The sequence below is a fragment of the Scophthalmus maximus genome, chromosome 2 (assembly GCF_022379125.1).
Source record: "Scophthalmus maximus strain ysfricsl-2021 chromosome 2, ASM2237912v1, whole genome shotgun sequence".
NCBI lineage: Eukaryota > Metazoa > Chordata > Actinopteri > Pleuronectiformes > Scophthalmidae > Scophthalmus > Scophthalmus maximus.
This window is the reverse complement of record NC_061516.1, coordinates 19,510,224-19,536,804: the sequence shown is the minus strand read 5'-3', so window position 1 is coordinate 19,536,804 and position 26,581 is coordinate 19,510,224. Positions and strand designations below refer to the sequence as shown.

The 26,581-nt window shown below is 41.9% G+C and overlaps 1 protein-coding gene across 5 annotated transcripts in view; it reads right to left on the bottom strand.

Annotated features, from left to right (window-relative positions):
* gabra6b (gamma-aminobutyric acid type A receptor subunit alpha6b) overlaps positions 1-25,548 on the bottom strand; it is a 31,219-nt gene extending 5,671 nt beyond the window's left edge. Inside the window, exons 1-11 of one of the 5 annotated variants that reach the window (XM_035626242.2) lie at positions 25,534-25,548; positions 24,404-24,457; positions 20,490-20,535; positions 18,310-18,434; positions 17,821-17,888; positions 16,536-16,756; positions 15,963-16,045; positions 14,720-14,863; positions 14,210-14,362; positions 9,565-9,827; positions 2,571-2,827 (exon numbers count right to left, since the gene is read on the bottom strand). In XM_035626242.2, the coding sequence (XP_035482135.1) occupies positions 2,571-2,827; positions 9,565-9,827; positions 14,210-14,362; positions 14,720-14,863; positions 15,963-16,045; positions 16,536-16,756; positions 17,821-17,888; positions 18,310-18,434; positions 20,490-20,518 (1,343 nt within the window). In that variant the 5' untranslated portion in view covers positions 20,519-20,535; positions 24,404-24,457; positions 25,534-25,548. Of the gene's footprint in view, positions 1-2,566; positions 2,828-9,564; positions 9,828-14,209; positions 14,363-14,719; positions 14,864-15,962; positions 16,046-16,535; positions 16,757-17,820; positions 17,889-18,309; positions 18,435-18,520; positions 18,546-18,613; positions 18,833-20,489; positions 20,536-23,580; positions 23,686-24,403; positions 24,458-25,533 lie in introns of those variants that run through there. The other 4 variants (XM_035626243.2, XM_035626240.2, XM_035626244.2 and 1 more) reach the window with 4 other exon arrangements.
* Positions 25,549-26,581: the final 1,033 nt, after the last annotated feature.

Sequence of the window (26,581 nt, the reverse complement as noted above, 5' to 3'; positions counted from 1 at the left end):
AGAAAATGTTGGGACAGATAACACACACACACACACACACACACACACACACAGATGCGATCACACACACAGAGAGCGATTTCTCTGTAAACAAGTATAACCCTCAGCAATCTGTCAAAGTGTCAAACCCGTCAGGATCAGACGCAGTAATGAGCACATGTCATCGAAACACTGCAGCATGATTTTCTTCTGTTGACATATTGCTTTGGCAATAACAAATGCCATTTCGAAGACTACTGTACCGATCTGTTATCAGTAAAAATTACAAGTCATGTATATGTCTCAGCTCATCACATGCGATTGAAAGAAATCATTTGAGAAAACTACGTAAGTGTGCCTCTTAGCCTTTACAATTCATGCCGACAACCACAGCAGCTGTCTGGGTGTTTGGATTAATATCATACACCAGGTCACAGATATTACGGACGGAAATCGTTCAGCGGCCCACTCTCGTCGGGGGAATGCGGAAGGTAGGTAGAGTTAAGGCTTAATACTATTTAATTGATCCACCGAGATCCGCCCGAGTTGACTGAGAATGCAGAAAGTACGGGTTCGAGTCCTAATTGGTATAGAATATGAAATATAAATTAAATACATGTCTGTCTCATTGAAACATGGGACTTATTTACTTTTAAATACCGCTACGGGTATGTATATGTATTTGCTCTTCTCCTGACTGGCTTTGGCAACCGTGATAGGTGGCGATAGACAGATGGTTGATCCAATCACCTGCCAAGGAATTTTTTTTTGAAGCCTTCTGCCCTTTCCCAAACTGTTTCCAACTTAGCCCTCCCAGATCGTTCAATTAAACAAACCATCTGGCCCATCAGGTCAATCTGAAGAATGAACTGCTAGCTATCAGACAATTTTGTTTATGTTTTTTTTTTTTTACTTTTCCACACTAGCAGCATGGAATTAGGGGGCTGCTGTCAGTCAGTTGCTCTGGTCCAAACTGCATTGCCTAAAATGCTGAAATTGCCACCGTTGTAAATTTTACCCTTCTAACATTTTCATTGTAAGCAGGCTGGGGTTAGCATTTGGCAAGGCGCAGCTGTGCTTCGGTCCAGTCTGATGGACAAAACAAAAAAAACATACACGTAGATAATGTGCAGTCCACTGCAACTAGGTGTAAATTTCCTTGCCGTCATTTTGGCCATAGCTCACTGTGTGGGAAGCACATACACCTACAGGTTATGAGCATTGCAGCTCATTGGCACCGCTAAGTGCCAGACAAATTGCAAAACATTGAATGGTAAATACAGAGACTGCCAGCGTTGCCCGGTGGTCTTGTTTTGCAATTATAACTCGCCTTCTGTATAAAGCCAACGATCACTCTTGAGCGCTGCTGATACATTTACAAAAGCCATACGGCAAATGAGTATAGCTGACAGTGTGAGAGCTGTGTGCAGTTGCTGTATAAAATATCCCATATATCTAGATCTCAGACTGGCAAACGCATATAAATGAAAGTATTCAAAAAACATAAAGTATTAAACATATAATGGAGACAATATGGAGCTGCTCTGCCAGTTTGGGGATCACAGGCCCCACTGTTTCCCTCACTGTCCACATCTTTTCTAGCTCCTCTGTCAGACCTTGGTTATTTTTTTGAGATTCCTGTGTTCCTTCGCCTTGTTGTTCTGTCAGTTGGGAATTGCTACATCCATCACTACTGCCTTCTTCTGTTTGTTGACCACCACCATGTCTTGCTGGTTGGTTAGTTAGAGTTTATCAGTCTGGATCTTGTAAGTCCCACAGGATCTTAGCCTGGTCATTCACAGCCTGCACTTGAGGTCCTGTCTGCTGTGGTAGACCCTGGTCTTTATTGATATATGGCTTATGAAAAAAAATTATATATATATATATATAAGCCAAGCATCTTCCTAATATGGATTATCGTGCTCAGCATCAGTGCAGTCTAATTTACAGTATGTCATGTGGTCTTTTTTGTCCCTGGATACAAAATGAAATCGTCATTCTGATTACCTGCATCATTCCTCTGTCCTTGCACAAGTGGAGTGGCAAGTGGCTAGCTCCAACAGCAATACACAAAGGTATTAACATCCACACTAACTTTGTCAATAAGCGTTTGAGACTTGTTCTCTGGCAACAATCCATTATAATCTGTGTTAATGGCCATGCATTCAGCCATTGCCATTAACTTTTTTCATTATCAGTATGTTGTAAAAGAAAATGAATAAAAATATGTTGTCCGTGAGATTTGGAAGTGAACAGTCTGCATCTGTTTCATTCCGTACAACGGACAGCAGAAACCCATCTGCTAGATGTCCAACCGTCTGGCTGTCCTAAACTAATTCGGATTTCCTATGTGAATAATGGCTCATAACCAACCTGTTTGATATACACACAGAACTTGTGCACATGCTTTCTGTATGCTGCCCGAGGGTGTGTAAGATTTAACAAAACAAATTATATTCAGCGAGGAGGTAGTTGCACTGAAATAGCCCCTGTGCATCGCCGTCTGACTCATACAATTAATACCACGGTGTTCTACATGAACAACAAAACAAATGCTGGATTTGTTTGTAGCAACCATGCCATCTGTTCACCTGGACATCTCCATGGTGTCCTTGGTGAGATAGACGATCCAGTAGACCAGGTTGAAGGCGCCGAAGGAAAGGGGGAAGAGGATGCGGGAGTATTTGTCGATGATGCTGGTGCCAGTCAGGACGTTGTTGGCGGGTACAGCTGAACCCTGCTGCAGGAAGGCTTGGGCGTTGACAGGTGGGTTGGGAAACGTTTTGGCAGGCCGGTCAAACAGTGGAGCGGAGTTCATCCTCTTCTTCAGCACGCTTGTGGCGTCGGCCTTGGTCGAGGCAAAGAGGGAAAAAAAAATATAGAAACTGTGAGAAGAAATTCACATTAAAGAGAATATTGCATGTTGCAATATGAGGGTATTAATAATGAAACTGGTTCTGAGCTGTTGTACCCTGATGTTGGTGCCATATTTGCACAGCTGTGAGTTGATCAGTGCATGTGGGGAATGTGTGTGTGTGTGTGTGTGTGTGTGTGTGTGTGTGTGTGTGTGTGTGTGCGTGCACACAATACTATGTCTAGCATACCAATGAGGACCACAGCAATTAAGCCCAACAAAGGAAATCAATGTTGTTTTGCTTTTGACTTGATGTGATTTCAGTCAGCCGGCTTCATTAAGATTGATGCAGTTGCGGGAAGCAAACAAAACATTAAACAAAAGAGGTTCACGGTATTTTGACACATGGTTATTGTTACGCCTCATCAACTCTCAGTAAACCAATGTGATCCCAGCACATGCTCCCTTGCTCCAATGCCGGCAAATCAAATACAGTAGGAGTACAAAGAGAAAGGGAATGCACATGTGGGAAATGGCTCAGAGAACAGCGTGTTGCCTTGTAGGTAGCAAGGGAAACTAAATGAGAGTACAATCCTCTTTTTATCCAAAGAAATTATATAAAGTCTTAGATCGACAGAAGCGGCGCAAAAATAGAACAGTCACTTCTTGACGGCTCCACTGATTTACGACGTTGTATGTCGGGAACCGAGAAAGAGCAACATAATTGAATATGTAGCAGATTGTTCTGGGAAACCTTATGATTGCAATGCTATATTCTTCATAGGGACATGCAATGTATATATTGCATGTGATTCTGAAATAAACCGTACTTCTGCAGAATTATGTTCGATACTGTCATGTAATAGTACACTTCACTGACTGGTTCAGCCTCGCTGTTAGACCCGTTCAGACTCATCCAGTACATAGTGGATGTTTTTTTTCCCCCCAGACTAGAAACTTGGAGCAAAAAAGTGATCTTGCGAGATTTAGGCTGGGATTTGTGTCAGGCCGCAGGATTACATGCTCTTCTACAGGTTGAGAAACTATTAAACTGTTACAATCCTCTGATCGAGGGGAAAACTTCCAAAACTGCATGGTGGCGTAAATAAGATTAGATGAGTCCTTGACTTATTAATTTCACAAAACCTGAAATATGTTTGTATAGATGCAGAGGTTTCATCCCACAGCATATGTGCACAGAATTTTTTTTTTTTTCTACGACATTTTGTTGATGCTCATCTTCAAAACAACGTCATCAGTTGTTCTGTGGCAGTTGGAATGTACAATTCAAATGACCATCAAACACTATGGTTTTGATTATGTTGAGGCATCCTTGTTATTCCAATTGTGTTTGAAGGTCTGATGTCAGAGGCATAACCATTGAAACAGAACAGAACAAACTGTACACCTGAACTGAAGGGTAGATGGCATTTTATCATGTACAGAATATAAAACCACCTGACAAAATTTCATAATCATGGTTCGACTACATAATTTCCTTCTCCTTCCTCATTTTTAAATTTTTTATTATTAAAATTCCTAACACAAAATCGACCTTGACTGTGCTATAGCACTGACAGTTGCCAAGTACAGAGTGTGACAGAGAAAGGAGAACAAAAACACTGCACTATGATTTTTCTTTCGGCTTAATGCGTGTGATAATATTCGTTAAGAGACTGCGATCTTCAGTACAATAAGCTTATCTGCATTTTCACTTTTGAAAGATATATAAGGGTATAAAAATATAATAGCAATATGAAAGGCATGCGGTCATTAATAGGTAATAAAACCAATGGTTAAAAGGGCAGAAAGCGCTTTGGAGAAAGCTCATTTCTCTCTTCGTTGTTGTTGATGATTTTACTGCACTGGGCGGGCCTCGAGCCCGTAGCCTCGGGTATGGGGGAGCGACGCGCTAACCGCTAGGCCAAAAAAAAAAACCCTGAGTCACCGAAAACCCGGATTCTTTTTCAACGCACACACAGAACCGAGAGCTTCCAATACACTCACAAAAAGTGTATGGGATTAAAATTGCTTACTACCCCTTTAAGCACCTGTTAAACCATTTAGCAACATGACAGTGGGAAGAGCTGTCAGACGGAGTGGGTGCAGACCCAACAGCTGGTCAGCGCGACATTAAGTTCACTCATCGGTGAATTACAGTGCGTGCCCTGTTGGACCGAGGCACTCGAGGCTTCCCCCCCCGTGTTGTATCGCTGCTCATTTGTAAGGTAAAAGTTAATTTGAGTATTGAGGATTTGTTCTCGAACTGGAATTTGAAGCCACAGCTTCAAACGCCTGCTACCTATCACTATCATGGTCCCCTCACGTTGCATGCATTGCCGCGTGTCACGCGGCGCACTGTACGTACGGACCTACGGATAATCCGATACACAAGCTATTTTTGATTATGATAACAGGCCCGCTTGGCTTTTTCCTGGTCAAATCCAACAGGGATCAGCGCCTCGTCTCTTTATCCACTGCTCTAGATTGCAGCAGACTTTGACACTGGCAGGATGTACACTGAGTGATGGATATATGGTCGGCGTTTGGGTGTGAATATTCACATGTGGGGGCTGGGGAGTGGGAGCTGCATGTATGTGTGTTTCGTACAGAGTGTTAGAAATAAGGTCACACTATCACTGTGCACTATCACTGTGTTTTGCATGCAGGTTCATCTCCGTGGGTGTTGAGTGGGCGCACATACTGCACACTTGTGGATGGTTATTAGGAGTTGGTAGAGATGGATATCATGTAAATGTAGTATGTTGAATTTGTGTATTTGGAGCGCGGCGATAAGTATCCTCGATATAACCACCGTGGATCTTTTTGTTTCATTTCAAGAGAATAAAAATGACATGGGTTAGGGTTGACAACCCAAAATACTCATCCTCTTATTTGTTTGTGTGTCATGCTCTACATTCGTCACATGTCCTGCAATACCACAAGCTGAACCAGTAAAATATAGAATAAAACTGACAAGTGACAACACCCAACCGTAACCGTAACCTGACTACTTGATGACCTGCAAGAGAAAAATGTTCTACAACACCCTCTGGATATTACACTGTTTTCTACTGATCAATGGAAAAGCAATGTTTGTAGTTTGTGAATTAACATTCAAGGAATTCAAGGAATGTTAATCATGCTCTCCCGCGTCCTAGTTACAGTACATAAGTGTACATTGCAACTTGATGAACTGATGGAAATATAGCCACCAACTTGCTACGTGACTTGATCCAGGGGGAAGTATAAAGAAAGGGAATAGTGCTCTGAAAATTCTGGTGACAACACAACCCTGCTTGCCAAATCAGCAAATATTATTAGGTTACTTAGTGATCTCCACAGGAACCTTGTAGGAGAAAAATGAAAACAGACCAGATATGTCCTCTTGTTATGATAAAATGGTTGCCTAGGTACAAAGTAATGTCATGACCAAATATTGGATTTAAACATTTGTTTCAACCCGAGCGGACCGAAAAAATTGCTTTTAAGATGCAAACAAACAATAATACCACCTGGAACCACTATTGGCACGAGCGCCGTCAGTTGCCTCTTTAAGACATGTAACAATGTGCCACCAAATAGTGGAGAGAAAGACTACAAGCTGATGTAAATATGCAAAGTTTCAAAAGCGACATTGCTAATAGGAATAAGGGAGCGCATCAACACATCCGTCGGGCCACAAGGATACAATGTGTTTTCGACGAGAAACACACAAGCATGACACACGCCAATGTAAACCTGGTCGCACAAACACTCTGCGTGCAGCACAGTGCATGACACCTTCCGTTGTCAGCAATCTTGCCCGAGCTTGTAAATCCCAACATGCATTCAGTCTAATGATCAGGAGACCGGGAGAAATGCATGGAAATCAAAACTGTTCCAATTTAATCAGGGAATTCCTCCACCCGAGCAGTGATCAGCAATCTGCACCTGGGCCGATAAATACAGTTCCCTTCTCTCTATCATTCTCTCTTTCTCCTTCATTTCCTCCTACGACTGTTTTATTTTCTCTTTATCACACACACACACACACACACACACACACACACACACACACACACACACACACACACACACACACACACACACACACACACACACACACACACACACACACACACACACACACACACACACACACACTTGCTGATAAACACCCCCTTCCCCTTTGTGTTTACACTTTCTATATTTGAACCTTTTAACCAGTGTTGTTAGGAGATTTTCATCCCTGTAATGGCTTTACCCGACAGTCATAACAGGTCGTAGTGTTTTAAATCGTGGCTGAGGGATAGCTATTGTTGTGATACACCATTGTTTTATTTTTTTCTCTCCCTTTTTCTCTATGTAATGAAAAGTCTTCCCTCCTACATATCTGGTGAAAGCAGTCATTTTCCATGATGCATCCCTCCCACTCTCTCTTTCTCTCAGTGCAACTTTTCTCTCATGCACACGCACACAAAAAACAAACCGCACTCGCCCCTCGCATCCATCCCTCCATCTCGCTCCATATAAAAGAAAAAAAAGAATGAATAAAAAAGGGCCGGGCCAGCTTTCTCAGCCCCCACTCCTCGTCAGTGTGGTGGCTACCGTCCTGCTTCTGAGCCCGCAGTGATCTGCTGGATATTCCCTTAATCTATGGCTCTTACATAATCTGTAGCAACATCGTTCACAGGGCCACTGGCTGTCTCTTCGTGTCGCTCTCTGTGGTTATCACACAGTTACAGGGCAGAATAGAGGACCAGGAGAGAGGGATGGATGATAGATATACTGTAGATGGATGGATGGATAAGACATAGTATAGAGCGGATTGTATGGATGTGAGGGGCATTTGCTGCAGATTACATGTGCGCATATATATATATATATATATATATATATATATATATATATATATATATATATATATAAATATACACATGGGCCTGTGTATGTGCTTGACTGTGTGCTGCAGATTATGTGTGGATGTGTGTCCTTGTGTGGGAAATACTCGGACAAGCGTGGATAAAGTGGAGATTGTGTCGTTTCGGCGCGTGTATGTAGTTACATTCAAGTAAAAATAGAGGAGGAGAGGCTAAAGAGGGATGGTCAAGAGATTTGTGTGTGTGTGTGCGCTTGAGTGGGAGAGAGTGTGTGTGTGTGTGAAGAGAAAATAGGGTGCACGTGAAGAACACAGTAGGAGGTTACGGACATGAAAATACATTTTCAAAAGGAAGGATGGTGTTAAATGTTGCTTTTTTTGTGTGTGCCCATGAGGGGGTAGAACGGAAGGAGGGACGGAGGTATGTGTGATGTAAGCAAGATCATGATTTTCTCAGGTTCTGACGCAGAGGATAAAAGGGAGATTGTGTTTTGTTGACATTGCACACGCTTGCATGTGTGATTTCAAAGGAAAGAGGTGAAGAGGAGGGAGAGGAGGTGTTGCAGAAGGAACTTGAGTATCAAGTCAGAAAAGTAGACAAGAAATCCTACACAAGAGAAACAAAAGGAATTGAAACATCCGGCTCTCCTGACTAATCAGTGCTTGGTGGATACAAAACCATAGAAGCAGCCGTGACCTTCACCTCACAGACTAGTGCAACCAGTCGCATTCATCAGAGCATTTGAAGAACACCTTTCAAAAAGATTTCAGAACACAACGGTTCAAAGAAAATGAGTCATTCAGCAAAGTGCCCTACTAACAAACGCTCAACTGAGAAATTCAACTAGCGGAGCGTCTGAATGGCAGCAAGGTCGTGACCACTCATGGAGTTGACTACATGAAATCGAATCAGTCATCAAGTCTAAAATTCAAAAGCACAAAAGATAAGAAATATTAATGGCGTCATAATCCTGCTATCTTTATACATATATATATATATAGAGAGAGAGATAACAGAAGGTTTATATGTTTACCTCATATCGTCAGTTGTTTTGGCAATATTCTCTGTTATTTCATTTCTATTTGTTTTTCTTTCACATCAAAATGATGCACATTGTATAAAAAAAAAAAAAATCACATTTCCCCTCTGAGTCATAACCGTCAAAACCAAAATGCATAATAAATCGTACACATACTGCTGGAAACTCTTTCCCGTGATTGCAGTGCAACCAGTAACTTCATGTAAAACATCAATCAATCATGACACAATTTCTCCAAAATCTAAACAAAAGTCGTTCATAGCTTCACATTAGACAGATGTGACTCTTCCATGCAGGAAAAGAAATAGGGTTGTTCTCCCTTTATTTTATCATATTAATGCATTGAGCTTCTGCTGAAACTAATCCACCACTTTCTGCACATGCTTCAATCCATTTGAATGCACATTATTGCGATAGTGTGGGCGGTTAGCTCACTGAAGTTTGTCTCAACATCTGATGTTGGTAAGTTGTATTGAAACTTTCTACATACAAATTATATTTAATCACATGATTGACAAAGTTCGAAAACCAAGATCAGCCAGAGTACTGGCATCACTTTCAGCAATGGACCTTAAAAGCACGGTGTAGGATTACACCCTTTGACAGCTAATGCCTGGTAAGAAGTTAATGCATTGACAGATTTTCATAAAGATGTTGGTATATATATATATATATATATATAGATAGATACAGCTCAGCTTGGTGTTAAGAGCTGATCGCGTGTTACATTAGACATAGAAGCATAAACGTTATCAGTCTCACACAGTGAGGTTTACAGATTTTAGATAGAAAAAGAAAGAGTGGACTGGTTTATGCTATACTGAGGTTACCTCTCCATCGTTCCCCGTGGCTGCTGCCGGAGCTGCAGCCGCTGCCTCCTGAGCCGCCGCCTTCATCGCCGCCGCCTTCCGCAGCTCCCTGTTGGCCTGCAGGGTGGAGAAGTAGTTGACGGCCGCGAACTCAATCAGGGCGGAGAAGACGAAGGCAAAGCAAACGGCAATGAACCAATCCATGGCCGTGGCGTAGGAAACCTTGGGGAGGGAGTGGCGGGCGCTGATACTGAGCGTCGTCATGGTCAAGACGGTGGTGATACCTGCATACAGGGATGAGACAGAAGTTGGAACGATGCTGTCCGGCCTAACAATATCCTTACTTTTAATGTTTTGGTGTGCTGCGGCAGTGTCTTGGTTTAAATTCGCCAAAGGAATAAGATTTTATGGAATATTGCTTCATTGCAGAGCGTTACATTATAAAATTAGTAGCCTACCTCTCTCATGTCGGTGCATTTAATGTAGATCTAGCGCCCAAAGGTTGGCTCTCACCAAATTTAACAAATATGTGTGAAGACAATATATAACCTGCGCATTTGCATTCTGTAGAGGAGCTGATAGGCATACAGGTATTTGCCTACATGCCAAGTTGAGCTAATCACCTGTACCTAAATTCATACTTAGTGCACTGAAGCAGTGAATAAGCATATTTTCCAAAACATTTTCCCTGTGTGACACTATGGTGATGGGAGGGGAAAGTATTAATGTCCTATCACATTAATGCAAAGACGTGAAAGAACGAAATGCTTACTGACGTCAAGTAATGAGAAGAATCATTTTTTTATAGACATAAACGTATAGAAACGGACTACTGCTTGCAACCAGTGAGTCGCCCTCTGCTGGTCATTCAAAAGAATACACGTTTCAGGCACTTCCGCATTGGCTTCACTTACCTGTCCCGGTGACTACGTCCATTTTTCAATAATTAAGTAATTTGGCCAGTCAGCAGGCATCTAGTAGGCTAATCATGCTGTTGGTTTGTAAATGTAGTCGGAATCCAAGATGTAGATCATAAACACGATCAATCATGATATCAAAATCACCATTTGACGTCAAACTGTCTATTCTCATAAATACATCAGGAGAATCCAGAGCAAGGCAATAGTCATTTATCATTGAAGTGGCAGACAAAAGCTGTAGTATCTCTTTAGAAATTACCATTACAACTATTTCACCAAAATATTGCCATCTGGAAAATGACGTCCCTGATCACTTCAGCATTGCCGGGATGACGGCAGTTGAAGCGCTCGCGCTGCAAGATTAATCAGCGCTGCAGAGATGACACAGAGCTCGTTTTGAGGTCTCATAGTCAATCAATGGCATACAGTATGTGTGTGTTTTAAAAAAAACTGATGTAGTCATATCTTCAATTTGTGGGAAACAAACAAACATGTTTTAAAATGTCTAAAGGCTCTATTCAAAAATACATTATTCATATTGTGAAGAACAATATGCAGGGGGGAAAAGTGAAGCATTCCAGTTAATGCAGTTACATGATTGTTGTGGGTGTTCTTTTGTGCACGTCCTTGCATTGTTGGGAGTATTTTAGGGGCTGCATTTGAATTTTCATGTAAACTCTGTCAAATGGAATGCTGGGGCGGGTGACGCAGCTTCGCACAAATGAAACTTTGCATGTTCTGTGTCGATAAGCCTAATGCTGTTGTGGTACAGAAAATAGAGACAAGCGAAGAAAAGTAGCCTTGACAACGTTATGCATGAGCTGCATTTCGTCTAACAGGGTAAGAATAGATTTTATATGAAATTTCTTTTGTAAAAAACAATGCACCGCAGTGTGTACTCAACTGACAACAACAGCTCTGTTGCATATTAACACATAACCAGAATGTGAGTGCATGTGGCAATTCAGCTCAGTAAGGTTTGTCCAAAGTCACTTGAGGGGATGCTACTCTGTCCATTAGCAGACTCAGCCGTGCCCCCACACTGGCACACAAATAAAGATCACATGTGTGTAAACAGTCGTGACGGAAGAGAGAAGCACTATGAACACACAAAAAGCCGCAAACCATGTGCTAACATTTGTTTATCTGTAACATTTAAGAGTCTCACAAAGTATGGGCTGCGGGTGAGATGACGGAAAGAGGAAGAGACCAGAGAATAGATGTGCTGAAAGATTAATTTAATAGGTAAAAGGAAGAAACATTTATGGATGTATCGGTGGAAAGGATGAGAGCCTAAAAAGCAGCTTGGTTTTTGATATTTCCGTCAGCTGAAGTAAACTAGGCTTTTTGAAGCTCTGGCCATGAGTCTGCCAACATCTCTTTGAGCTCAGCCTCAAAGCAGAAAACACAAGAAAAGCTCACTGTATAGATTTAAAAGTCATTCATAACTTGTCTTTGATATACGACCACTTCAAATTAGAGTGGGCCACATAAATAAAACATATTTTAGCCTTGCCCAAATTCCTTCCTTATTAAGTCACATAAAGATGCTGACAATGATCATCTCCCTTTTATGGCCAATCAACAAATTACGTACAGTATCTAATTCACTTTCATCGAGCTAAGGCAAGCAGGGAAAGGGCCATTTAAAACTGCTGTCCATGCCTTAACTAAAATATACGCTGTGGCTGTGAACTTTTCATTAGGACCTCATGGGGGATTTAATGCACCCACTAATATATCAAAAGCATTGTCAACACACCACTTTAGCGGTGAAAGGTAACAACTCTCAAACATCCACCTCCTCCAAAACCCGACCAGCGCCCGACTGTCTCAAGCTCAGGCACAAGTTAAATGATCGCGGAGGGGAGGAGGGACACGGGATGAAAAGCTGTCGGGGGGGTTAGGAGGGAGAGGCAAGAGAATGAGAAAGAAAGGGAGAACGAAACGGGTGTAGGACGGAAGGGGATGAAGTACAAAGACAGGATAGAAATTAAATGCTCGGGGCATTTGTGTGCTTTTACGGGAAAAAAAGCAAGTTACAAATTAGGCCACACACAATTAAGTCTGTGAGACTTGAGCTCAAGGGACTTTCAGCTCTTAGAGAAGTTGTTGACAATCCAGCGCACGACATACAATGGCTTAATGTACTGTCAGGGCGGTGCACCTCCATATAGCAATTTCCCTTCTCATCGCTTCCCTTCCCTTCTCCCTCAGTTCTAACTCTCAATTGAACCATCCACAGCATTCGAAAAATCTTCAGTCGGACAACACACTTCTACGATGCAACTACATCCTGCAACTCCAGTTCCAGCAGGACTCTCATAAGGCGCTGTACATTTGGAAACAAACTACATCAGTTCAAATATGGCAAATTCCAATTTGTGGTGTCCGATTTTTTTGCTTCTTCTATATCACCTCTTCTAATATTTCCCGGCACGCCTGGCGTTCACCCAGAGCTCCTGTTCAACAACAGCCGATCCAGGGAATGAGCTGTTTTGGGGTTTTTTTTTTAATCGTACACCCACTATAGAGCGAAATGGAAAACAGCAGGACTGAGTGAGGTCAATGCGCTGCAACAGATGTGCTTTCCACATTGGGGCCTCAAACTTCCACGCGAACACTAATGATCGGGATCCATTCTGCGACGAGGTGAGCAGACACGCTGGAGCGCCGGCGCGCTGCCAATCACGAGTGCAGACCACAGAGCCGTGATCTACAAGGGCCAGCAGTGTCGCTCTGATCAGCTGCAGCTTGTTGACATTTAATGTGCGGCGAATCCAAATTAAAGAGGCTGGAAATGTCTACACAGTTCCTCGCAATTTCCTCATTTTTGTTCCCCCCCTCTTTGTTTCGTCTCATTCTCTTTTGTCTCCCTCTTTTCTCTTACTCTCCCTCTCTCGCCATGTCTTTGTTCGGTGTCTCTCAGCCCCCCCCCCCCCCCCCCCCCCCCCCGCTCCTCAGGCTAGAGCTTGGTGGCAACTGTAGCGTGATGTAATGTGAGCGAGCGGAACCTGTGAGTGCTCGGAAGAAGGCCAAGTAAACATCCTCCCCCTCTCTGCCCTCCCATGACCAATTTCAAAAAGGACATTTATTGCCAATTAATTCAGCTCCACCACAGTGGAGGAGGAATGGAGATCATGAATAAAGCTTAAAACATACTGTGATGACTGTGTCTGTCTTTGTGTTCCTGCAGAAGAGGATATTTTTAAGGGCCAATCTGTTGGGTTTAAACCAATCAGAGTGCAGAAAATGCAGCATTACTTAAAGTTTCCCGAGCTACATCCACACTGGGGTCAAGCCGTGGGTGGTGAGTCAATAAATACAGAAAATTTAAATTTGAGTTTCAGATACGTGAAGAAAAACAAAGTTGAGTTTGGAGAGCTCAAAACTTGGTGAGAACAAAAACTTGATATGGACTCTTGCAAATGTAAAACTGTGACTCATTAAGAAAGTGAAAGACACTTTACTGCAATGGATTGTGTGACAAGAGTCACGGATTTCTTCTTTCATTCATTGACATTTTCCCCACGTTATACTGCTTTTTTAAGTGATTGCAATCATGCAAAATGACAACAACAACCACAACATCAACAAAGTAGTGCCTGCAAGACCTATTTGTTGCAATTACCTTAACAGCAGTGATCGAATGTGCAGCGTGTGTTCTTTGTCCTCGCTTTGCATTTGGAACACTTTGAAAATAAGCCAGAAAGCCACATTGGTACTTGAAATTAAAGAAATCTTACCAAACACAGTCCGAGCTGGAACCGATTCCTTATTAATCCAGAAGGAGACTTGGGCCAGGATGACAGTCATGATACAGGGAATGTAAGTCTGGATCAGGAAGAAGCCCATTTTCCTTTGGAGGTGGAAGTGGACTGTCATGATCACATATTCACCTGCAACAGCAAACACCAAAGACAGTTGTATCACTGTTGGTCCCGGTGAGAAATTCACCGACACAAAAGTAGAACTGCCTCATCTCCCATCTTTCCAAAAATGTGAACTAGCCACTGTAACTGCAAAGATATTTAAACACTGTACTTTATTAGTCAGTTATTATAATACATTGTTTTAGAACAGACGCTCTCATAACCCTGCAGGAACATGCTGTACATTTCACATTCCTAAAAAAAAAAAGAAGAAATCACACATGTCAAAAGCTAAAGTTAGAGTTTCATAGAGTTTTATAATCTCAACACATCCTAGGACCAGCTGGACCAGATCCAGCACAGTTCTTGGAGTTCTCTGCTCACCCGTATTGGACTTCAGCCTCTCGCTTGACACCGTCTGACCAATGAGGTCGTACTGCAGCAAACTGGATGATTCCTGTGGCACCTCGACAGAGGAAAGGGGACCTTTCTTCCACGTGTAAACGATCTCACTGATGGGGTAAGCGTCTAGACGGGATGGAGAGGAAGACTTTGTCAAAGCATGGACATCCACCATTTCATAAAAGTGTCCTTATCTTTCTTTTCTTTGGAACTAATTTGGGGTGTAGCGAGCAAAGACACTCAAAACCTAATAAATTAACTGAACATCCACGCACACCTTTTTTGGCCTGGTTCTCTAAACGCCAACATATATTAAATGAGAAACTTATGGCAAATATTTTGTTAGTAACACTTGGTAATACATCCCACTTGTGTAATTTAAAGGAAATAGTGAGAGCAGCCACGCATTATATCACAGCCCACATAACCTATTCTCACCGTGTTATCAGGAAAAAAATAATAATGATTGCTCGGTTCCTCCTTAACATTAAATATTAGCTATGTAAGACCTCATTTTATATTTTGGTTATATTATTATATTCCTTTTTTCTTAGTTTTTCCACCTCAGATGAGAATAGTAACCATACATAATTATGCTCAAGAACACTACTCCATGTCTACCCATTCTAAGCTGCTGCAGTGTTGGACAATTATGCATGTAGGGTCATTTTTTCACACAAACTGACTCATCTCCTGACTTGTTGTTGCTCCAGATCATACAGTGAAGTCAAAGACATGATCATAAATCTCTGCAGTGTGCATGCAAATACCTTCCAATTTTGTATACCATATTTTCTCCCACGCACCGGCGATAACATTTGCTAATGAGCACCATGAATTTTAACTTATACAGTTATATGTGGGCTGCGATGTGAGTGTGGCTATTGTCAATCTTTTAGTTACATGGACTCGGCCGTTAACACCGTCATTCTCAAACTCTAGTTGTTTCCCAGTGCTGTTCCCTGTAGGAACCCAAAATTTCCATCAATACTTCAAACAGTAATTCATTTATCCTCTCCACAAAATGCCCTATTGTTTTTCACTTGCAGGAACTGGTATCTACATTTCTTTATACTGTGTGTATATGTATGCAGTGTGTGACGGTATGCGACATTTCAATTTTGAATATGCTGTCAGGCAGTCAGCAACGCAGTGGCAGCGTGATCATTTGAAATTGACACCATCTGTCAGACCAGTGAAGCTTAACGGGAAAAAACAAACTCACAACTCCCAAACTTGAGCGGGCAGGCATGGCCGTCCATCGGGAAGTTCATCAGACGCATGGGGCACTCGGCATTTATAGTTAATCTGTCAGAATAGATGAGGGTCGAGAGACATGTTTGATTTATATTTGATACGCTGTTACGGCGTAAGATATAAATGTTTTAAGCTGGACTCATGCTGGGCACGTTGTACAATAGCCGACACATTAACTAAAACAAAAGAAAGGAGAACATTGGAAAGGAAAATGTAACTGTACCTATTGCAAAGTTAAGCATATACAGATTGTAAGAATATTCAATGGAAAGTTTTCAAGTCAAGTCAATCCATCTTTCCATCTAAATAAGATTTTTTTTTGTCCTACATATGTCCATTTGGAACATAGCTAGAGTATGTTTGTTTGAATCGCTTTCCAAGCCTGTTTTCAGAATCAGACGGCACATTTTTGGAATGGTCTTCCTCATTTCTTTTAATGTCTGTACATAATCTTGGATGCCGGTTTGTTTGATTTGCTTTCCAGGTCTGTGCTCTGTCCCGGTTTTGGCTGTGTTTGGAGCTCGCGGTCCAGCACTGTTACCTCATGGTGTAGAGGATAGTTCCGTTCTGCATGATGCGGAACAGCTTGTTCGGGGTGGTCATGTTGTGCGAGATCGACCTCTTGCCATTCCGGAAAAAGGTGTCCGGCGTCCAGATCTTGCTGACCATCAGGTTGTTGAGCCGCAGGATCTCGATGGGACCCTCAAATTTTAGCCTTTCGTCAATCCATGTCTGACGAAAGAACACGTCCATGGTGTATTCCTGGATGGAGGTCAGAGTGTGGGTTAAGGGTTTATTTACTACAAGTAGAACCCCTCCTACCAATGGTGCTGCTTCTGCCGTTACTATCGCCTCTTCCCCCAGAGCGAATGGCAGATGGGTTTGTGAGCCACGGTTTCGTTGGAACCTGCTGAATAGAACACTGGCAATGTGACTGAGTTGTTTTTTTGTTTTCTTCTATTTCTGGACTGTTATTGCCACCAGTGCCAATGAAATTTAAAAGTCAGGTTTGTGAATATTAATGAATCAAGAAATTTACTTTTATTTTAGGATAGTTATTTTATGGGAATTTTTGATACAATCAACTCCATGTGGGACGCAGACCTCTAATAAGCCAAATGAGCCAAAGCTCAAAATATTTTTTTCTTCTTCAATGTTGTAAGGTTATCGTATATTTTTAAAAATCTTATTCTTATGGACAAACAGGTCTGGAAATGAAATTACTTAATCAACGGATAGATGATGAACTCATTAAATATGAATACAGATTGTTTCATGTGCAGAGTCAGCATGCAGTCTACAGTACAATACCATCCTGGATGCTTTTAGACCAAATGGATGCCCTCGCTGCTCTGAAGAGCCTTTTACACGCCTCTCTATAGAACTGCCACCAGCATATCACATGGCGGTTCAAGTAGGCTTTAGCTGCAATGAAACAGTATCTAAAGCCTAAAGCCTAAACATTGCACAGTACAACAGACATACAGGGTTCAGCCTATCCCATGACAGGAGTCGTCAGCCTATCCTGTCCCGACATCAGCCAGATCTCTCGCTCTCCCTCTCTGACGGGGGGGGGGGATTGTCAACCAGATTAAAAAGCCTAAGCTGCACTAATGACATCCTGCCCAAATGCTGGAATAATGAAGCCTGGGAGAAGCATGACTTGAAGCAATATGCACAGTGGACGAAATGTACATCTTGTCTTTTTCTGTGTTCACAAAACTTTGTTAACAAGTGATGTAAATAAAATGTATGTACGTGTAGATCAGTATATATAGCCTGTTCGCCCTGTGTCAGTGTTCCAGCGCTCGGTGTGGTTCACGTACCATCTCGACATCTGAAACCGGTCCAAAGCTGGTGACAAAGATGTCAGTTTTAACCTCCGTAACTGGACCTACAGCAAAAAGATAAGTAGTTGCTTTGACACAACGACAAAATAACTTTGGTTCAGGCATTTTAAGTTTAGTTTTTTTTTTTTTTCTGAATATAAAGCACTCAAAGGTAAAGCTATATTTAATGTGTAGCCCATACACAGTGCAAAATGGCCACTGCAAATCAAATTAATTTATACAACAAAGCAGAACATGAGTTGATTCTAAGTTGATTCTCAAACTCATAACAGGTTACAATAGTTCACTGGTAATTGTTTAGAAATATATTGTAACATTTAACCATCAAAGCACTAAGACTAATGCAAAATAAACCAGTGGAGTAAAACTTCATCCCCAGAGAAAAAAATAAAATAAGGAAGATGGATCCAATCATTTATAAGGCAACATTATATAAATAGTGATATCACTCGGTCATTAGCATACCTCCAAATCCAGGTCGCAGCCGGTTGTCATAGCCATCCAATAATCTATCCAATATGCGCGTGATGTTATCCAAATAGATACTGGTGTCTCCGGGTTGATTTCCCCAAACACTGCTCACACTATAACTGAAGCACAAACGCAGAGATGACAAAAACAAATCATTTACACTGGTAAGGAAAGAGTTGACAAATACAGAGTTTCTACAACGCACATCCATCCGCACGGTCTTCTGGTCGCCGTGCGTAAAAGTGGGAGAACAGGCAGAGAGAGAGAGAGAGAGAGGAGGAAGAGTTGCCACACTCACCATGACAGCAATAAGCAAGTTAAAATGAAAGCCATGCCTCGCAAACACCCCACAACTAGAAATCCCTGGTCAACTTTTAAAATCAGCATGTTCCATCATTTAAAAGCATGATTAGTCGCGCGTCGGGTCCTCTTTGAGTTGTGCACCGTGCGAGGGTATCGCGCCAGTCCAGCACGACTTGACTTCCCCCCTCCAGTGCGGTTGCGCCCGCCTCAGCCTGAATCGCTGAGGCGGGCGCCTGAGAGTTTTAAAGAGAGTGACGAGGGGGGCTTTGACATCAACCGAACAAGGATTCATCTGCTTTTTTTTTATATATATATATATACAAGAAACGCGGTGGTCGCAAGCGCATGTTGTTTTTTTATGGTGGGGGGGAAATAATGACGGTTATTGTGCCTTTTTTGATGAAGAAGGAACAGCGATGAAGAGAAACAGAAACACAGAGGAGGGGGGAGTAGAGGGAGAAGCATGCACAGATACAGTGATCACCATATACATGGACCGTAGTGACCATTTGAATGCAGCATACTTTTTAAATATTATTTTGCTACGAGAGAGAGAGAGGGAGAGAGAGAGAGAGATTGACCAAGGCAGAAAATGGCTACTATAGATATATATATATATATATATATATATATATATATATATATATATATATTAAAAAAACATGATGAGCTGTGATTCATATAGTGTTTGAGTGGAGTGGGTGGTAGATACATTTAGTGCAACTCCAAACTCACAACATCTATAGACCAAGAGTAAAAGGGGGAAACAACAGCACACTGTCAAAGTCAGCCCCCCCCTTTGGGCTGACATGAGTTCATTTCTGTTACACAAACGCAATTCAAGAAATTGCATCATTTTCACGGGTGCCCATTAAAGTTGAGCTCGCAGCGGCACGTCGAGCAGTGTGTGCACGCACAACCATCAACTGTGCGGGTTTGTGACACTGAGGCGATGCAAAACCTTGCCGGCCAAGTGCAAACGTGGATTTTGTTTTCAGTTGTTAAAGGCTGGATGGAAGAAAAAAATGACACCAGCGCTCCGTTCGATATGATTATCATTTGAACAATTGGCTAACAAGCAAGATAGCAGGCATGGTGTGGGAGGAATGTTTTGACTGTGCTACCCCCTGTGAAGATCCTTACAACTCTTGCACTGAACATACTGTAACTCACCTTACCCTAACTTGACCTTTAAACTGACAAAAGGAAATCATGTAATAGGCCAGGGAAGAAAAAAAGAAAAATCACAGATCAAATGTTTTCTGGCGTTCCGACTTCAGTGAGCGTCTTCTCTTTGTTATGTCTCCACTGATCAATGAACTAGAACACTTTATTTCAGCACAGCATTACTTTTTCATTACAAGTGTCATCATAGTCACGTTATCAATAATTCATCAAAATAGGATATTCTTCTGACAGCATTTAAATGTGGAGACTGATTATACAACACAATCCTTAAAAACCCGGTCTCCTTTTTTTCCTCAGAACAGGTTATATAATGATCCCAAAAATACGATTCCCATCGTAATGCGAGCGACAATGGATCGCTTTCAGTTCGAGTGCGTCAATGAGACGCTTCTGTAATGTTTCTGATGAGTAGAAAGACTCTCGCCTGTTTTCACTGGAGGCTTCTGTTTAGTGGTAGATTAATATCCGCAGTGAAAACAGCAGGTTCGATAGGATTTCAAGTGTACACAAGGTTACTGGAGTACGTGTTTTTCAAATACTTTCCTACACGAACAGAGAACATATGTAGTCCTCAGAGCAGTCACTTTGAAAAGAGGAGCTGGTTGGTATGGTCTGTCGTTCATGGGGATAAAAACATACTCCTATACTTCCTGGGTGTCTTGGGGATACCTTTTGATACATACCTTTTGATATTTTCTTTTCCCCTCTGCATTCTCTTCTACTCACCATCTAGTAGTAGAAGAGAGATTAAGTAGCAGCAGAAGTAGGAGTACAAGAGGCAGGTGTAACATCATGGTAGACATAGTAGTAGCAGTTGCAATGGTAGGAAAAGCAGAAGCAGCAGTAAGCACAATATAAACTAAACTGAATTAGAAGTGGTTGCACTGGCAAATGAGAATGAATCTTATATCATTTGTGAACATTTGACGCTAATGCTGCGATCAACTTGATCTTATCAACCTATGAGGTCAACTCATCTGAGCAGCCAACCACGATGCACTGACCATGAAAGGCCCCATGACCCGATTCACACTGGTCGAGGATGAGCCACGACAAGAATGAACTTATCCTCTTCCTCGTAGTGCTTAGCATGCTATGCGATGGCCTCGGACTTCATGAGCAAGACACGCACATGAGTCACATGACAGAGACACGAGCCATCAGTCTTTTGTCCACTTCTGTAGCCGGAACCTTTGAGACTCGTGCACCGGACACACCTACTGTACATAGACATTATTAAACTCTGCACATTCAACCAATACTATTCTAGGCCATACTGCTGTTCGTCTGTGTCTTGTCTGTTTCCCACCTGATGTCCCAGCAGCGGACTTGAGTATTTCCTCGACGTACAAGTTCGCTGGCTGATCAATTATCTGACAGGCTGGCTAAATGGCCAGTTGATCAAACGGCTGGCCGAGTACCCAAATGCATCTCCTAAACGGCTTGATGGATGACTGACTGACTGACTGACTGGCTTATAGACAGCTATTAAAATGTAATGCCCGTCTTCCTGACTGGATCACTGTCTCCCCGCGTGCCAAGACTTGAAGAAAGCGAGCTCCGTCAGTCACCCAGCCAATAAGCACTGCAGGGAGAACAGAAGCAGATGGCTACGCTGGCTGAAGCGGGAGCTACGTTAATGGCAATAATTACATCAAAGCGATATTAATCCACATATTAATCTACAACCTGAAAGTCAAAGGGTAGATAGTCAGCCCAGGTGAATTATTTTACCCCTCTCATCGATTATCCTGCCGTAGCCAACATGCTCTCACGTCTCATTCTCGACCCAGTTCGTACCTTGTCTGTAATTGGTCATTAGGTTTTTAAGGCTTATGTCAAATAAACAATGTCAAATAATGGGAGGCCATTATATCTAATAGAAAATATTTCCACAAACGATAATCACTCAACCATTCATTTGATTTAAGGTCTGAAAAGAGATGAAAAGGCCCCGTGATTATGACGGATTGCAATTAGGGATGCTTTCATTCCATGAGAACAATACACCTCATATTCCAGGATGGTTTGCAATTCAATTATGCCAATTTAGGAGGTACAATTACTTCGGGAAGATAAGGGAACATACTTCGAAATCCAATGTCTTTTTGATGAGGAAAAAAAAAAGAGTTCAGAAGGAGTTTGTTAATTAGTTCATTATTCAACAAAATAGGATTTAATTAAACATTTCGTGATATGTGCTCTCTATTTGATTCCCCGTAACACATATTGCAGGCACCGAGGCAGCTGGGTGCAGAGTTGGCACATTACTGCGAGAAACTTTCCAAAACTCGCCGACCTTTTGAGGGAAGAGGAGCTGTCAGATGGCACAGCCAGAGGGGGGGGGGTTCGTTGAGACGTACACTCTAGTAATACACATTTTTGTGTATGTATGGGAATGTGCAGAATGTGCAGAAACAGAAAGGGGGGAGGAGAACAACCTGTGAATGCTTTGAACGTTTTACTGTGCATCTTTTGTTCAGCACGATGGATATTTCCTACATCTACTACATATTAAATGCAACGTTAATGCAAACTTACTAGTTCACCATACCTCATAGTGCCTCTCACCCCATACAGCACTTGCTTATTATTACCCCCTCCCACCAACAAAAAAAAAAGTAAAGAGTATTGTCTAAACTAATTTCTGGCCACACCACAGTGCTTCTATAAATACACAATATCTCCCACGTGAAATGGGCCCACTGTACTTCATGAGCCTCATCGTGTGGTATCTATGGTAACCACTTACAGTAGGAGAAACTGAGCATGTGTGTGTGTGTGACTGCGGGTATGTGTATTTCTGCACTATTGAAAAGAAAATACGTCTTTGCAAGAATGGAGAGGTGAGGGATTTTCTGGTCAACTGTCAAGACATGTTGAAGATTTAGAATTTGGGGATGTTTTCTTTTTAGGCATTAGGAGTTGAAGGTCCAAAGTTAGGAATGAGTTAATATATGCTGGTTAGAAGATGTAGTGGTTTTCTATGTGCATGGATTAAAGGTTGGATGAACACAGATCATGTATGTGTAAATGTGTCTGCGTCAGTAGTCTGATTACTACAGACCTACATTAAACTAAGGGGTTTGAAAACTTTTGTGAAGTTAGTGATACAAAAGTCTTGTCTCTCTCTCTCTCTACCCCCATAGCTGCACATACCGACAGTGTAACAAACAGCTCTTCAAAATCTCTCCTCCTTAAGACATGATGGGCTGCACCACCTCTAGTGGATTCGCTGTCGAAGAAAAAAAGAAAATATCCACTGCAGTTTCCATGGAGACCAAACCATATCATAGTAAGGTAAAATAAATGTTGATTATGAGAAAAGAGTTTTCCCCACTGCCTCGGTTGACCTCTCGCCTGACTGCAGCCAAAAGCTTTGCAATGAACTGTGCTAAACAACAACTGCCAACTGCCTGCAAATAAAAAGGGGAAAAGGCCATAAAAAAAAAAACGTTACTGCCTTTGTGTATCGATAAAAATAGATGAGTGGGTTGCCCACTGATAAGTAGGTCGGTGGTTCGATCTCCGACTCCTCCGTGTTGAAGGGCCCTTGGGCAAGACAACCAACATCGAGGTTATATATAAACATGTTGAGGTGATGCATCTGTTACATGTATTTCTGTATGATAGATAGGTACGGCACATGTGACACCTATTCATTTACGGTATGTTTGTACTGGTTGCAAAACAGTTGTACATTTGTGCTGACGTTCTTAAACATTGCTGCATGTGCATGTGATAATTCTATCAGCAGAATATGGAGTTATGTACCCCTTGGGTTATCTACCCCTTGGAACCACTTCAAACAGCCCTTCAAACGTAGGGTGGTCAGATGCTGACTTCTGGTGGAGTGGAAGGACGGAAGGGTCGGGCCAACTGCGGGGACATGGGTCGGACCATTAGTGTTGAGTCTCTAATCACACTTCTTATAGTTATGGAAAAAAAGAGCCAATGTCGAGCTAAAGTCAGCAAGCCCGGAAAGGTGGTGCTTGGCCATCCAGAGCCGAGTCTTCACACAGAGTTGATGCGATTAAGCTTGACCCGGTCGGAACAGCTGGCTGTCAAGGTTACAACTTATTCTCTTTAATACATACTATACAGGGATTGGTTAATCTAAAGGAGAAAATGCTTTTATTCCCTATATATAATTTTGTCATACTGCGCAATTGTGCAGCCTGTTGGGCTTAAGAGAATTAAAACATTTAAAAAGAGTTTTTAACTAAATGTTAAAAACAAGGAGAAGTAACATTTGAGAGTAGGTCTTAGTTTTTAATGCCAACAAAATATATATTCTATAAGAGGAAGGGTTCCTTATCTAACTGGCTGGCATCCCATATTGAAACCACAGTGACTCTTTGAGTATAGGTCTCACTTTGTTACAGCAGCTCTTGATCTTATTGAACCGCAGGTGGCACAGGAGAAGGGCAACGCTAGAGGCCAACTGCTGTGTCATCATCCTGTGTCACCGCGTAAATCATCACTTCTGACGCCAAGGCACCAAAAGAGGGGCTTTTGGCAGAGGCTCTCAAATAATCCTCCAATCCTTCCCTCCTTCTTTCCACCCGTTCCAACTGTGGCTAAAGCTGACACTCACCCTGGAATCCTGTCAGCAATTCTGGCACTGATGATCAACGTCTGTCGGTACACACTGGATGACGGAGAGAGGAAGAGATGAGGTGAAAGAGCGCTTGGACGGAGGCAAGGAACTGACCAACTATCAGCTGTTTTGGTGCAAGCCAGGCTGGGAAGGACAGTGCAACCTTGAAGATGGCATGTGGTGCCTCCTCTGGTAGAGGGAGAGCAATGAGGCAAACAGGTTGGCTGATGGACTTGGTTTGTCCAGCAATACCTACACTTCAGTACAACAGGACGCATCCAGGGCCAAAGAATTTCAAACGTTAAAGTTGATGGGCTGTTTCACGTCGAGTAAGTGAACAGTGATGGATCATTTCTGCGAGGTGCGGTGACAAATTCATGAAAATAATTCGGTGGAAAGCGTCAGGATATCAAGGACTTGCTTTCAGGAAGAACAAAAACAAGTCTGACGTTGGTATCTGGATTGGAGGATTGATGAATGTTTCTGATTTATCATTAATAAAACCACATGAAGGGGGCCAGGAAATAATGAACAAAACTATTTATGATGCAACCAGATGTAGAGAAAGCACTAAAGGTGCTAAAAATAAATCGCATTGATCAACTTAAGATGCGACATAAGAACAACATTTCTATACATTTTTACAGTTTCTATTATCATTTGACACAAATTGAGTTCAGCAATATATGAATCATAATCAAAATACAGTTTTACAAGTGTGTTGTTTGCTGATGTTGCCAACGCTGTCAATCAAATCTAATAAAACTGCACCCACTTGTGCTTTGAATGTTGCTAATTTAAATGTTTCCTGTTCTGCAGAAATACTTCAGATCTGACTAAAATACCTTAAATAGTAATTAAGTATTTTGAACATTGTTGTATTGCACCTTGTAGAATAGCTTGGCTCGAATGTCAAGGAAGGTGGTAGGTAGACAGACTAAGCAGACATCTTGACTCTCCAAAGGTGAATATTCACTTACAGTGCTCTCCATTACATTTGTAATTCAGTGAAAAGACGTATAAATAAAATTAAAATTATATGTATAAAATTAAACACAAAGCAAATAACTAACAATATGAACTCACAAAAAAAACAAAAAAACATGTTCACCGCAGCACAGCATTACCTCTTTCTCCAGCCCTCGAGAAGCAACAGTCCAACTGAATATATAGGGTGTTCAACTAACACCTGCACTACTTCAGCCCATACTAGTATTCACTGAGGGTTGACACATACAGTGACCTCAATACCCGGAGACATTCATTGTTATTTAATTCATTTCCCAAGCTAATGACATCACTCATTCACTGTATGAAAGGTAAGTATCTCAATACAATATAGTAACAAACAATAAACCATCGAACTAAACATTCCCAACAAAAAGGACCCGCCCCCCTCCCCCCTCCAGTTGGTTTAACCCATGATGTCAGCGATGACATCACCAACAACACCACAAAAACCAGGAAGTTGTCGGCGGGCCCCTCTCAAACAATAGTGCCACGTGGTGGCTCTGAACAAAGGAACAAACAAATGGTAAGTATGACCGAAGGAAACGCACAGTTAAACATCTCCAAATGTAATTGAGATAAAGTAAACTGACTCATGGCCGTGTGTTTGCTGTAACTTACTTATTTGCTTTGGTGAAAATTGTAACATGATGCTAACACAAACAAGCCCGGTGCAGTGAGTGAACTTTAGCAAAATGAACACGTGTAGAGAAAAATTATGACCATGTGGAAGATGACCTGAGGAAACGGGACAATTGGTGAGTATATTTAGGTGTCCAGCTTTTTTCCTATCCAGATATGAATATATTAATTAAATCAATCGTTCCCTTGTCAACTGTAATAACACCGCACTTTGCTGGTCATCGGTGTTGGGCTTTCGGGATGCTCTTGGTGTCTCATTGACCTAAATATTCCCCTTGTCAATAATTAGAAGGCCATAATTTCGGTGTGCCTTCCACAGACCTTTAATAGAGCCCTCCTGTTAAGCTAAGGAGCTCTAATCAGCGATGTCAGTGCTGTAATTGCTGTACACATAAAAGAGAAATACAGAGAGGCGTTTTAATTACAAGGTAAGGCAGGAGTGTCTAAACTATAACTGAACTTTGATCAAAAAGGAGTTTTTAAAATGTTTAACTGGTAGTGTAACGTCGGAGCACATGTTTGATC